The sequence below is a fragment of the Marmota monax genome, unplaced genomic scaffold (assembly GCF_021218885.2).
Source record: "Marmota monax isolate L192 unplaced genomic scaffold, Marmota_monax_Labrador192_F-V1.1 WCK01_AAM20220418_F8-fsc00108, whole genome shotgun sequence".
Taxonomy (NCBI): domain Eukaryota; kingdom Metazoa; phylum Chordata; class Mammalia; order Rodentia; family Sciuridae; genus Marmota; species Marmota monax.
The window spans coordinates 610,367-625,295 of NW_026694593.1; the positions used below are offsets into that span (position 1 = coordinate 610,367).

At 56.6% G+C, this 14,929-nt stretch overlaps 1 protein-coding gene across 1 annotated transcript; it reads left to right on the top strand.

The window, feature by feature from the left end:
* Positions 1–5,503: 5,503 nt before the first annotated feature.
* Positions 5,504–14,526, top strand: Nes (nestin). The gene is made up of 4 exons (XM_046421924.2): positions 5,504–6,423; positions 7,344–7,468; positions 9,590–9,663; positions 9,883–14,526. The coding sequence occupies exons 1-4, from the start codon at positions 5,641–5,643 to the stop codon at positions 14,106–14,108; spliced, it is 5,208 nt and encodes a 1,735-aa protein (XP_046277880.1). The 5' UTR covers positions 5,504–5,640; the 3' UTR covers positions 14,109–14,526.
* The last annotated feature ends 403 nt before the right edge of the window (positions 14,527–14,929 follow it).

Sequence of the window (14,929 nt, forward strand, 5' to 3'; positions counted from 1 at the left end):
ACAGAACCCTCAGGCCAGGAAAGGTAAAAGGAGGACTGTAGGCTGGGCATGGTGACTCAAACCTGAAATCCCAGCTCTTGGGAGGCTGAGGCAGGAGGATCACAAGTTCGAGGCCAGCCTGGGTGATTTAGTAAAACCCTGTCTCAAAATAACATAATAAGAAGGGCTGGAAATGTAGCTGGTGGCAGAGCGCCCCAGGTTCAATCTCCAGTACCTCCAAGAGAAGGAGGGCGGGCGGGAGGGAGGGTGGGGAGGACCCCCGGGTCACTGCTCCTTTCTAGAGTCCTTGGGTTTTTCTGGATTCTAAAAGGAACCTCCAGATCCTGTCCTGACCTGAGCTCTCCAGGAACAGGTCCTCGCTCCCTCTGGCGGCAGCTCAGCCAACCCAGAAACAAGTATTGTGCGGGCTCCTCCTTGTCTGGGCTGAAACCTGTCCCTGTGGCCCTGACCTCTCAGGGCTGGTTCAGCCTCCTGGACACGTGAAAAAAAAAAGTCTGAGCCTTTTGTTGTACTGTGGGTCAAACCCAGGGATGCTCTGCCACTGAGTCACGTCCCCAGGCCTTTTTATTTTTTAACCTTTCTTTTTTGTGTACCAGGATTGAACCCAAGAGCACTTAACCACCAAGCCACATTCCAACCCTATGGGTTGATTGATTAAGACAGAGCCTCACTAAATTGCTTAGAGCCTCCCTTAATTGCTGAGGCTGGCCTTGAACTTGTGATCCTCTTGCCTCGGCCTCCCAAGTCACTGGGATTACAGGCGGGCACCACCATGCTCAGCTTTGTTTTTTATTTTGAGACAAGGTCTACCTAAATCGCAAACTCTCTTGTCTCAGCCTTTGGGTTACAGAGGTGACACCACGCCCAGCTGTAACCTTTTTTTTGGGGGGGTAATAGCGACCTCTGGTGGCCATGCCCTATGGCCAACCTCTGCAGGATGGAACGGAGCTGGGCGAGGAATGGGGGCAGATTGCTTCTCTCCAGGTTGCCTATCAAAACCACAGGACAGAAGCTCTTTCTGTGTCACCTTGTGCATGTCCAAGGTCGCCCTTATCCACTCGAATCTTTTTATTTTTTGTTTTTTATTTTTTGGTACTGGGGATTGAACCCCCCAGGGGCGCTGATCCACAGAGCCACCTCCCCAGCCCCTTTTAGATATTTTACTTAAAGAGAGGTTCTCGCTGAGTTGCTTAGTGCTTCACTAAGTAGGGGAGGCTGGCTTTGAACTTGAGATCCTCCTGCCTCAGCCTCCCGAGCCGCAGGGATTACAGGCGAGCGCCACTGCGCCTGACTCTAATTTTATCCACTCTAACTGTGCTTCATCCTTGGGACTCCAAACCCAGCCTGAGCCCCAGCCCCGCACATCTGGTAGGGCTGCACGTCTTCCTCAGCCACTGTCCCCTCCCGCATCTGGAACCATGCTCACGTTCCTACCCTCTTTTCCCAGTGTACTGTCCCTAAAGAAGAGGGGGACAGGAAAAGGCCATATTCCTAAATGCCCCTTTTCTGGTACCCAAAACCCACCAAGTTAAGGGAACAATGACCCCAACCTCGGGCTGGAAAGTCCAATATGTATTCTCTCTCTCTCTCTCTTTTTTTTTTCTTTTGGTACCAGGGATGGAACCCAGGAGCACTTAACCTCCAAGCCACATCCCCAGCCCTCATCCCTTTTAAAAACTCCCTGATTAATGAAATTTATTTACTTATTTAGGTGCTGGGAATTGAACCCAAGGACTCAGGCAGGCCAGGCACGGGCTTTACCACCGAGCCTCATCCCCAACCATTTTAATGTTTTGAGACGGGGTCTCAGTGACTTGCTTAGGGTTTCACTAAATTTCTAAGGCTGGCTTTAAACTCAAGATCCTCCTGCCCCAGCCTCCCAAGTCACTGGGATTACAGGCGTGTGCCACCACCATGCTCAGCAAAAGTCCAGACACAAGGGCTGGGGTTGTGGCTCAGTGGCAGAGCACTTGCCTCGCATGCGTGAGGCACTGGGTTCGAGCCTCAGCACCACATATAAATAAATAGAATAAAGATCTGTGAGGTCCAGGTACATTTTATCCTGAAGCTCTCTGCTTCTCTTAAGCCAGTTAATGTTATCTGCAAAAAGACTTTCCTGCTTGAACCCCGGCACAGCTCTGCCTGAGAATGCTGTCACATTAAAAAAACTAAGCGAGCTTATGCTGATGATGTCTTTGCAGCCAGACACAGGAAATCCCACTGGGGAAGGGATTCATGTCACTTGTCCAGCTTGCCATCACTCAACAAGACACTGCGCAGGACAGAGGCGCTGCTTGGTGAAGCACCTAGAGGGATGGAGATGCCGTCAGCCTGTCACCACTGAACTCCTCTTGGGGCAGTCACTGATCTCTAGGAATCTTTCCCCAATATATCATTTGTGTCCCATGCTGTCTCTGGGCACTTTCTTTAGCCTCTCAGCAACCTACTCCACACTGAGCCACACCCCCAGCCCTTTTTATTTTGATTTTGAGACAGGGTTTCACTAGGTTCCTTACAGCCTCACTAAGTTGCTGAGGCTGGCCTCAAACTTTCAATCCTCTTGCCTCAGCCTCCTGAGCCGCTGGGATTACAGACATGCGCCACCACTCTCTCCCAGAGATCTTTCTATGATGCCATTCTGACCAGGTTATCCTGCGATTCAGGTTCAAACCCTTCCCGGTCTCCTTCCTTAAGGACAAAGGCCAGGATCTTCCCTTACATGGCTGAGCCTCCTTGGTTGCCTCTCTACTTGGACAATACAGCTCCTTAGAGATGGGGCGCCACATTAGTCATCTTTGATGACTTTCTAACGTTTATTGGGTGCTTACAGTGTACCTGCAAGCTAATAGGTGCCCAATAAATATTATTTAAAGGAATAGGACTCAGAGGTATGAATTGATTAGTCCAAGATCCCACAGTGAGACAGGTCTCTTTGTTCAATGCTTCTCCCACCCAATATGGTGTCCCTCCACCTCTGCCCCCAGGAGGGAGAAGGGGAGGACATTCTTCCTGTGTAGGCAGGAAAACCAGTCCCCTCATCCCTCCAGTTGGGAAAGAGGAAAATGGAGGAGAAGGACATTTCTGTGTCTTGGCACCCTCTCCAAGCCCACCTGGGCACCTGGAGGAACGAAGGGTGGGAGGGCTCAGCCTCTCCCACTCCCCAGGATTACAAGTACAGGGCCTCTGGAAGTTGGGGCTGTCCCTAGCCCCTGATCTCCACCCTGTTCCCTCACTTCTACCCATATCTTCTCTTCTTGTGAAAAGATAGTGACTAGCTGGGTGAGGGGGCGCACACCTGTGATCCCAGCAGCTCCAGAGGCTGAGGCAGGAGGATCTCGAGTACAAAGCCAGCCTCAGCAACTGAGTGAGGCCCTGAGCAATTTAGTGAGACCCTGTCTCTAAATAATATTAAAAATGGGGTGGGGCTGAGGCTGGGGCTCAGTGGTAGAGCGCTCACCTAGCGTGCATGAGGCACTGGGTTTGATCTTCAGCACCACGTAAAAATAAAAAATAAAGATATTGTGACCACTTAAAACTAAAAAATAAATATTAAAAAAGGCTGGGGATGTGGCTCAGTGGTTGAGCACCCCTGGGTTCAATCCCTGGTATCAAAAAAAAAAAAAAGACTTAAGCTGACCTTATTCCTTTGCCACACATGTCCAGCCCCGTCCATCCAGCTGGGGAGTGGAGAGGAAGGGAGAAGAGATAAAGGAGGGCAGAGTCAAGGACGAGAACCGAGTGATTTCCTGGCCCCGGCCCTGGCCCCAGCCCTGCATTAGGAGGCAAAAGGTGGGTACAGAGAAAGAAACAAAAAAGAAAGGAACTTTGCTTTGCGGTACTGGAGTGGAACCCAGGAGTGCTCTACCTCTGAGCTACATCCCCAGCCCTTTTTAATTTGTATTTTTAGGCAGGGTCTCACTGGGCTCCAACTTACAATCCTCCTGCCCCAGACTCCTAGGCTGTTGCGAATGGCTTTCATCTTCATCAAAGCAGAACCGTCCCCTTTGGGTAGGTACAAAGAGCTCCCCAGACCTGGTCTCATTTGATTCACAGAACAAACTTATGGGGGTGAAGCGGTTCTAATCTCTTTTACCAAATAGGTAACCAGGCTCACTTAGAGAAGTTGTATGACCTGTCCAGAGCTATTCAGCTAGAAAGTACAAAAGTCACAGCCACTGCTCTTTGGATGTGACACAGAAACAAACTCCCCTCCTCACATCGCCCCGCTGTGTGTTTCCAGGGCTGCTGCAGAGTTCTGCAATCTCTTTGGTGCTGACACATAGTAGATGCTCAATGAAAACTGGTAGAACTAAACAGCATCAACACGAGCAGAAATTCCTCCTCCAAAGATCCCCCTGTGTCCCATGATCCCCGAGATTCCTCCTCCAGCGCTTTCATACCCCAGGCTTGGAGCAGCCGCACAGCCTGTAATCCCAGCAACACCGGAGGCTGAGGCAGGAGAATCACAAGTTTGAGGTCAGCTTGGGTTACTTAGCAAGATCCTGTCTCAAAAACCAAAAAGGGCTGGGAATGAGGCTCAGTGGAAGGGAGCCCCCGGGTTCAATAGCCACTAAAGCAAAATAAATACCCCAAATCCTTTGAGTCCCTCACCACCCAACTCAGGGACTGCCCCCCGCCTCCAGAAGGCCTTCCCGGCAATTCTTAGAGAGTTCTCTGCTTCCTGAACTGTAGGATCTTCAAAAGGATGCTTCAAAGACCAAGTCAGACAATGGAACCAAAATGTTAGAACAGGGTTCGGAGCATCCCCAAGGCCCGATCAGCCCGGGCTGCTCACCCAGAGGAAAAACAGGCGGTTTCTCCCTCGGCTTCTCTTCTGGATCCCACTTTTTAAACCACGAGGGGGCGCCCTCTGTCCCCAAGTTCCTGACACTCGACAGGCGCCGTCCCCTGAGAGCTGCAGAACTCCCTAACCTTGTCGATGAATGTCAGCGGTTGTCTACGAGAGTTGCAGGAAGGATGGAAGTGAAACGGGTCAGTGGTCTGGAGCCTAGGACGTCCCTTCCCTTGGTCTCGTTAGACCGAGGCCAGGGTCCTGGTGTGCGCACCCCACGGGCGCGCTCCTCCGGTATCCCACATTGATTCGGTTTTCCCGACGGTGCTCTCCAGCTGTGGCCTCCTGCAGAAGGTGCCATTTACAAAACACACACGGCCCCCTCCGTCTTTTCCGCAGCCCGTGATCATGGGAAACAGAGTCTTGGGGGCCTAAGTGATGGGTGTGCTGGGTGACAGACGGCGCCCCTGCCGCAGCCTCAATTCTGTGCATCGTGTGCCATGAAGCGGGTTCTGACCTTTGCGCACAGCCTCCTCCCGAAGAAAGCCACCGGATGGGGTTCCCAGGGCATGGCTCCACTCCCCAGCCCCCCGGGACACCCAGGAGCAGGGGCGATCTTGGGCTGAGCCCTAAAGGGTTAAGTCCGGGTCCCGCCCCTTTCCCGCCCGGCTGGCGGGAGTATGAATAGCCTCGCTCCCTCTCCCCGACTCCCAGTCGCTCGCGCTGCTCCCGCCCCGCCCCGCCCCGCCTTGTCATTGTCCCCTCAAGCCTCTTTCTTCCTAAAAGCTCCGAGAGCCGCTGCCTTCTCCCTGGTGCCCCACGTCCTAAGAGTGGTTCCGACGAGCAGGATGGAGGGCTGCCTGGGGGAGGAATCTTTCCAGATGTGGGAGCTCAACCGACGCCTGGAGGCCTACCTGGCCCGGGTCAAGGCGCTGGAGGAGCAGAACGAGCTGCTCAGCGCAGAGCTCGGGGGTCTCCGGGCACAGTCCGGGGACACATCTTGGCGGGCCCGAGCCGACGACGAGCTGGCGGCCCTGCGGGCCCTCGTGGACCAGCGCTGGCGGGAGAAGCACGCGGCCGAGGTGGAGCGCGACAACCTGGCCGAAGAGCTGGAAGGCGTGGCGAGCCGATGCCAGCAGCTGCGGCTGGCACGGGAGCGGGCCTCCGAGGAGGCAGCCCGCAGCCGGCGAGCGGTCGAGGCCGAGCAGTGCGCCCGGGGCTGGCTGAGCGCACAGGCGGCGGAGCTGGAGCGCGAGTTGGACGCCCTGCGCGCCGCGCACGACGAGGAACGCGCCAGCCTGAACGCTCAGGCTGCCTGTGCCCCCCGGGTCCCCGCTCGGCCCCGCGGTCCCCCAGCGCCGGCCCCGGAGGTGGAGGAGCTGGCCCGGCGGCTGGGCGACGCGTGGCGCGGGGCAGTGCGCGGCTACCAAGAGCGCGTGGCGCACATGGAGACGTCCCTGGGCCAGGCCCGCGAGCGGCTGGGCAGAGCCGTGCAGGGCGCTCGGGAGGGTCGCCTGGAGCTGCAGCAGCTCCAGACCGAGCGCAGCGGCCTCCAGGAGCGCAGGGAGGCGCTGGAACAGAGGCTGGAGGGCCGCTGGCAGGAGCGGCTGCGGGCCACTGAAAAGTTCCAGGTGAGGTTGTGACCTGGTCCCTTCTGGGGAAGGCAACAGGCAGGGGTGGCCTTCGATGCAGGCAGGAGACACCACTCAGAAAACCCGCATCGGGTGCCGGGGCCCTCGACCTTCACAGCCCGTCTGGGGTGGGTGGGAAGGATGGGGATGTAGAGGCCTCCAGAGCGCATGCCTCTGAAAGGCAGGCAGGCAGGCCCAGGACGCCCCGCAGCCCTCCCTAGGCTTGTCACTCAGAAGATGCTGGGCGCTTTATCCCCCAGCTCCAGGTCTCTAGCCTGGCCTCTCAGAGCCTCTACCTGGCAGGAGGAGCCAGGGCCCCAGACCCTCTCCCATGTCATGGCTTCTCAGCTCCTTGGAGCACATTCCAGAGGCCTGGGACAGCTGCTTCCCCTGGAACAGCACAGATGGGACCAACAGCTGAGAAAACAGCCTCTTGTCTGGGCCAGACCGAGGTCTGACCACGGCCACCTCCCCACTCCTCCTCTGAAAGATTCCAGAACGTGTAGGAAGTGGAGGGGCGGGGCCTGGGGTGAGGAGCCAGACGTGATGGGACCGGGCTGTTGGGCTCCCAGGCTGCAGGCTCCAGGCTCTTGATTAATCGTTTTTCCTTCTGCTTCCACTTTCCCCCCTTTCCTCCTCTGTAACCCATCTCCTCTCCCCCCTCACCTCCCCCTTCCTGTGGGAGCTGAATTCTCAACAACATGTGCTCCCAGTTAATCAGCATCCTCCCGAGGAGCCAGGCATGGCAGAGGCTGAGAGGGGCCCTGGGCTTGTTTGGGGGGCCCAGTGGGGATTCCCTGGCAGGAGGGGTGGGAGAAAGGGGGGAGGCTCTGCTCTAGGAGGAATCAGGGAGTAGGAGATCTGGGCGGCAGGGGGGACCCGGCCGCCCCACTGACTGCCCCCCCCCCCTTGCTCTGCAGCTGGCTGTGGAGGCCCTGGAGCAGGAGAAGCAGGGTCTGCAGAGCCAGATCGCCCAGGTCCTGGAGGGTCGACAGCAGCTGGCACACCTCAAGATGTCCCTCAGCCTGGAGGTGGCCACATACAGGTAAGGATTGTCCCCACCCCGCCCAGGCACACAGACATACACACCCATCCAGGGCAGTCACTCTGTGGCTGGAAAGGCCCAGGGGTAGGTGGTGGCCGCTCTGCTCTTACTGGGTTTTGTGACCCTGGTCATCTCCACACCAGGACATCTCCCATCTGAGCCCCCTGCGCTCCCTTGGGCTCAGGACCAGAGAAGTTTCCTGTGCCCAGGAAGTCCTAGAAGGAGAGGTGAAGGGCCAAGTGGGACAGCCTCAGCAGAGGGGCTGGACACTTGTGGGCCATCTGCATCCTGGCCCTTCCCCCAAGGGGCTGAAACCCATCATCTGAGAGTGTTTGTGTGTGTGTGTATGTGTGTGTGTGTGTGTGTGGTCGCAACAGGGGGAAATGTCCTCAGGCAGCCTCAGAGAGGAGACCTTGCAGCCCATCAAAGTGGTGCGTGCCTGTAATCCTAGGGAGGCTGAGGCAGGAGGATCGCAAGTTCAAAGCCAGCCTCAGCAACTAAGTGAGGCCCTAAGTAACTCAGTGGGACCCTGTCACTAATAAAATACAAAACAGGGCTGGGGATGTGGCTCAGTGGTTAAGCACCCCTGGGTTCAATCTTGGTACCAAAAGAAAAAAGAAAGGACTTGTTGCCTGTGTGGGTTGTCATAGTGACTTGTCACCTGACCAGGATCACAGCCTTGACTATAGGTAAGAGCTGAACTGGGTGACATCTGTCTGAGGAACCTTTTAGCCTGAAGATCAGGGGTCTGACTCTCTGTAGCCCAAGGGCATCGCCCCTCTGTTGCCCAGAGAGGCTGAGCAAGGCTACTCTGCCTGGGGCAGAGCCCACATCTCTTCTGCAAGCTCTCTGCTGCCTGAGGATCCAGTGACATCCACAGTGTGGGAGTTCAGGGCTGGATGAGCTTTTAGGATAGAGCTCACCTCCCCAAGAGTCCACTGGCAGAAAGGGCAAGGGTCTCTGAGACGGGCCCAGGAAGGGAAGGGAGCCAGGGCCCAGAACAGGAAGGGTGGGGAAGAGAGGGACCCCACGTCCACAGAGCATAGAGAGCCCGTGCTGCCTCGGGAAGAACAGAGGTGAGACCACAGTGGATCCGTGGGGAAGCGGACAGAGTGAATGCTCAGAATAACTTGTTTGAGCCAGCGTGGCCCACGCCTGTAATCTCAGTGGCTCTGGAGGCTGAGGCTGGAGGATCAGGAGTTCAAAGCCAGCCTCAGCAACTTAGCCAGGCCCTAAGCAACTCAGTGAGGCCCTGTCTCTAAACAAAATATAAAAAGGGGGCTTGGAGCGTGGCTCAGTGGTTTAGTGTCCCTGGGTTCAATCCCTGGTACAAAAAAGTAATAATAATAATTTATATGATTGATTGGTCCTCCCTTCCCCAGTCAGCCCAACGCCGCACTGAGGCAGAGGCCTGGGCAGAATGTCCTCCATTCCTGAAGGGGCTTGGGATCCAGAGCCCTTAGAGATCCCAAGATGAGCGCCTTGACCCCCATACCACTGAGGGGAAGGGTCTGGGCTCCCCGGAGGAATGCAACCGCTGGTTTTTGAGGCATGAAAAGGATTTGCAGAGAAGGAGCTGAATTCATTTGCTTTTGTCTGTCGCCAGCTCTGGGGGACCCCCAGGGGAGGAGGAGAGAGCCCATCCCATGGGAACAGACTGAGAATTCCCACTTCCCCTGAGAAGCCCCCCTTCTCAGACCCTCCAGATGGCCGTGTGGACAAAGGCAGGAATTAGCATGAGAATTGGCCCCCCACCCCGGGGATGAGGTCATGGGCTGGGTGGGAGGGGGAGCCCGAGGGAGGAGGAGGGAGGGGGAGACGGTTAAGCCACCAGTGATGTTCTGGTGGCCCTGCCTCTGACTGTGTGGGAATCTACTTGTGCATCTTTGAGGTCCCCAGAGTGCCCCAAATATGTGTGTGACTCTGTGTGACCAAGTGTGTGATGTCTGCGACTGTGGTTTCACCCTGTGTGTGGCTTTTGTGTGACAGTGGTTAAAGCTAAGGGAGAGCCTGCAGTGGCCGGAGCCCTCAGCTCAAAGCTCAGCCCTGAGCCTCTCGGAAGGCCAGCCGCCTGCCTCCTGAGGACCGAAGGCTGACCCAGCTTCTCCTCCCTCTCCCCAGGACCCTCCTGGAGGCTGAGAACTCCCGGCTACAGACACCTGGTGGCAGTTCCAAAGCTTCCCTCAGCTTCCCCGGTAAGAGAAGGGGCCAGCTTCCCCCTGAGACCCTAACTTCTTGGCTTTTCTTACCCAGGCAGATTTTTCTAAACCTTAAACTCCTTGGCCCCCAAAGCGCTGGACATACTCTCAGCCTAGCCTGTCGTCCCCTGCACTGTTGCCAGACTGGTGGCTGCCTGGTGGCTCCCCGGAGGACCAGTACATACTGACGCTGTTCTTCCTCCTCTACCTTTCCAGACCCCAAGCCAGAGCTGCATTTCCCTGGGACCCCAGAGGGCCGGCGTCTGGGACCTCTGCTTCCTGCTCTTAGCCCAGCTGCCCTCCCATCTCCCTTGCCTAATGCCCTTGAGACACCTGTACCAGCCTTTCTAAAGAGCCAGGAGTTCCTCCAGGCCCGTACCCCCGCCTTGGCCAGCACCCCCATCCCACCCACACCTCAGGCTTCCTGTCCTGCTACAAATGTCGCGGCCAGAGCCCAAGATGCTCCTGTCTCCTTGGTCCAGCCGCAGGGTGAGAGCCCACAGGCTCCAGAGCTTGTGTGGGCTGAAGCCAAGGGGGCTGTCCCTGCCAGCATCGTCCCAGGACCACAGGAGCCAGGGGGCAAGCAGCCAGAGGCCAGTACAAGCCAGTCACCTGAGAATCAGTCCTCTTTGGCCCCACCCCTTGGCCTTGATCATCCCAGTTTAGAGGCTAAAGATGGAGAAGCCAGTGGATCTATAGCATCCAGCAGATTCCAGGAAGAAAGTGAAGGGCCAATATGGGGGCTAGTAGAGAAAGAAGCAGCCATAGAGGTCCACGTAGTGAGAAACTTGCAGCAGAAAACATGGCCAGAAGAAGGAGACTTGGACATGAAAGAAATTCAGGATCAGGATCCTTTGGAAAAAGAAACCCTGAAGACTGGGGGAATTGAGATTCTAGAGCCACAAATGTCCTTGGAAAACCAGAGTCATGAGGCACTAGAGAAGGAAGATCAAGAATCTCCGAGGTCTTTAGAGGAAGAGAACTTAGAATCACGAAAAGATCTAGAAAACAAAAATCCAGAGCTACTGAAATCTTTAGAAGACAAAGACATGCAGTTGGAGAGACCTCTAGAAAAGGAGGCTCCTGAACTACCCAGACTTATAGGAAAAGAGGACTCACAAACATTGCAATCCTTAGAAAAGGAGAACCAAGAACTAATGATGTCTCTTGAAGGTAATCTAGAGACAGTTTTATTTGCCGGAAAAGAATATCAAGAATCAGTGAAGTCTCCAGAAGAGGAAAAATCAGAATCATTGGGAGCTCTCAAAGAGGAGAACCAACAGCCTCTGGGATCTGAAGAACCAGAGGACCAGGGATCATGGGCATCTCTACCAAAAGAGAATCAGGAGTTCCTGGGGGCTCTTGAAAATGAGAACCAGGAGACATTTAGACCTCCAGGAAAAGAGAACCAGGAACCACCAAAGGCTCTAGAGGAAGAGGATCAGAAGATTGTGATGCCTGTAGAAAAAGAGAACCAGGAGCCACTGAGGTATCTAGAAGAAGAAGATGGGAAGATTGTGAGGCCTGTAGAAAAAGAGAACCAGGAGCCACTGAGGTATCTAGAAGAAGAAGATGGGAAGACTGTGAGGCCTCTAGAAAAAGAGATCCAGGAGCCATTGAGGTATCTAGAAGAAGAAGATCAGAAGACTGTGAGGCCTCTAGAAAAAGAGATTCAGGAGCCATTGAGGTATCTAGAGGAAGAGGACCAGAAGGTTGTGATACCTCTTGAAAAAGAAACTCAACAGCCCCAAAGTTCTCTAGAAAAGGACCAGGGGAGTATAATGCCTCCAGAAAAAGAGAATCAGGAGTGTTCCTCTCAGGAAGAGGACCAAGAGACATTGAGACACTTAGAGAAAGAGACTCCACAGCCACCGACAGCTCTAGGGGAAGAAGAACAGATGACATGGAGATCTCTAGAAAAGGTGGATCCAGAGGCACTGAAGTCTCTTGGAAAAGACCAAGAGATAGTTAGGTCTCTTGAAAAAGAGAACCAAGAGTTATCCAAGTCACCGAAAGAAGAAAGTGGAGAGGCAGTGGGGTCCTTGGAAACAAAAAATCTAGAACCATTCGAGTCTGCAGAAGAAGAGAACCTGGAAATATTGAAATGTCAAGAAACTCAGGAGCCACTCTGGTCTCTAGAAGAAACGAATAAGGAGACAATGAAACCTGTAGAAAAGGAAATTCAAGAACCACTGGCATCTGTGGAAGAGAACCAAGAGACACCGAGACCCCTAGAAAAGGAGACTCAAGAACCACTAAGATCTCTGGGTGAGTGGGACCTAGAGAATTCGGGATTCCCAAAAGAGGCAGAGAAGGAAAGTCCAAGGGATCGGGAAGAGGAAGAGAGACTGGAGAAGGGAGAGACTCAAGAGTCACTGAAGTCGCTGGGAGAGGGAGGGCAGGAGCTGCCTTGGTCCACAAATCAGCAGAGGTGGGAGGACAGGGCTGTGGGGGACCAAGCACTGAGCCAGGAAGCCCCCCCTGGGAGGCTTGGAGTGGGAAGTGAGGACGAGGCAGAGCCGGACCTGAGGGAGCAGGATGGGAAGGAGGAGGTGGCGCAGCAAGGAGCGCCACAGCCCAATGTCACAGGAGACACAGGGAGCCCAGGGAGCCCGGGGACCGGGGAGGAGAGTGTCCCAGCTGAGGGAGCCCATGGGAAGGGAGACACTGAGGGCCTCCAGGACGCTGCCGGGCCACCAGAGCAGGTGGGAGCCCCAGGCCTGGGAGCTTCCCCAGGAAAGCCAGAGGGGACAGAGTCCCCCAGGGCAGATGAGGGTGAGGCCTCAGAGGGTGACCTGGAGGTCGCCTTGGGATCAGAGACAGCCAGAGGTGAGGCTGCTGTAGGAGCCAAGCTGGGACCCGAGCAGGAGGTGATGGGATTGGAGGACCCAGGGCACCGGGCTGGACAGGAAGTGATGTGGCCACCCCTGGGGGAAGAAGGTTCGGGGGCAGAGAGAGCTCAACTCTTAGAAGCACCTGGAAAGGACCTAGAGGAGGCAGATGTCCTGGGGGCAGCTCTCTCCAAACTGCCTGGGACAAGCAGAGACCCCCTAGAGCCTTCCAAGGACTCTGAGGGGTCAGAGTCGGAGGTCCCCTGGGGAGCAGAGGAGGTGTCCCCCATTGAGACCTCAGGAAGTGGGACCTTTCAGCCCCAGGGCTCAGAGGAAACGGAGGATGTTCCACCAGTGCTGGGGGCCCCCAGCCCCAGGCCCCCTGAACCCTGGTTGCCCACCCCAGTCCTGGAAGATGCCCCTGGGCCTCAGCCCCAGGATAAGGGGAACCTGGGGGCTGACTGGGGGCTGGAAGGGGGGGCTGAAGCCCTGAGAAAGGTGGAGGGTGAGCAGGAGGAGTTAGGTCCTGGAGACATCTCTGAAGACCCCCAGGAGGAGGGAGAGGAAAGCAGAGAAGAGAGCGAGGCGGATGAGTTAGGGGAAACCCTTCCGGACTCCACTCCCCTGGGCCTCTACTTCCAATCCCCTGCCTCCCCCAGATGGGACATGGCAGGAGAACAGAGGCCCTCCCCACTAGGGGAAGCCAGGAAGGAGGGCTGGGATCCCACTTCCCTGGTCTCCAAGGGCCCGGGGGCCCAACCCTCAGAGGAGGAGGAGAAGGAGGAGGAGGAGGAGGAGGAGGAGGAGGAGGAGGAGGAGGAGGAAGGGCAGGGCCAGGACTCTGACCTGTCAGAGGAGTTTGAGGATCTGGTGACTGAGGCTTCCCTTCTTCCTGGAGACCCCCGGGAGCTGGCAGAACCTCTGGGCCAGGTGCCCCAGATGCTGAAGCCTGAGGTCTGGGATGGGGATGGGGAGTCCGATGGGTTTGCAGATGAGGAGGAGGGTGGGGAGGAGGGAGAAGAGGAAGAGGAGGAGGAAGAGGAGGGGAGGGGGCCGGGGGCTCGTCGGTGGGGGCCAGAGGCCTCTGTTAGCAGCCTCCAGACTCTGAGTAGCTCTCAGAGAGGGGGCCTGGAGCCTGAGACCGTGGGTGTCAGTGTCCCCTGGGATGATGGGTTGAAGGCCTCTGTGACTGCCCCGGAGACTGAGTCCCAGGACAGTGCTGAGCCCTCGGGCTCCGAGGAGGAGTCTGACTCCGCTCCTTTGGAGAGGGAGGACCCAGTCTCAGGGCCTTTACAGACTCCCGGAGGGGAGGAAGACCCGAGCCCCCGGGCAGGGGACGCCCTCAGGGTCAATGGTCAGGACCACAGCTTGGAGGAGGAGCCAGAAGACGGGAATGGAAGGGTGATGAATGGGCTGCAGCAGTCCCAGGGCACAGGGCAGGGGACGCCTGAGGCCCCTGATGGGGACAGAGAGATCCCCTTACAGGAAGAGGAGGGAGGTGCCCTGAAGAGCCCTCGGGCAGGGGCTCCTGTCCACCTGGGCCCTGGCCAGTTCCTGAAGTTCGCCCCAAGGGAAGGGGAGGGGGATTCCTGGTCCTCGGGGGAAGACTAGAAGTGTGGCACTCGGGACTTGGTGGTGGGCGATTGGCCCCAAGTCCCCTCCCAGCTGAGAGGCAGCACCCTTAATGGACAATCCTAGGTCTGTGGTTTCTGAGGGACGAGATGCCAGGCTGACTAAGGTGAAATGGGGTGTGTCAGGAGCCTGTCCCCAAAGCAAAGCCTTGGGGAGTAAACACTTCAGACCCTGCCGGTGGGACCTCCAGCGCTATCTCCCAAGGGAGGGGACAGTGGTGGCCTCCACCAGGGCTCCCCAGCCCTGTGCCACCCGCTGCAGCAGCCTCGCCCTCCTGGGAGGTCTGCCCTGTGGCTCATGGGCGTGAAGAGTGTGCCCGTGTCCTGACCCCTCATCCGGGCCGTACTGTCACCCTGCCCGGCTCACCCCTGCTTGAATAAAATCATGTCTCCACCTACAGAGTCTGTGCTCCTCCTTCCCACACTCAGGGGGTCCTCAGGGCGGGCACAAGAGCAGAAATAGTGGGGAGATTTGGGGAAGGGAGCACGAGAAGCCAGCGTGGGGGCTCGGCTGCCTCCCGGGAGGCCTCAGGGGGACGCTAGGCCAACAGACCCACAGACTGGGGCAGCGGGCAGCAGCCCTGCAGAAGGCCACTCAGGGTGACCTCAGTGTCTGCAGAAGCCGGCCCTTGTCATCTCTGCCTGCAGCACTGATTACAATGATTAGGTCTTGGGCCACCCCACCCCTGCGTGTCCTCCCCATCAGCCCCTCAGTGCCGCCAGCATAATAAGCTCCCTTGTCCCCAAACCCAAACAGTCGTCTGGACTGTGATAACCGGCTGAGTCGGAATGGGGCGGGGC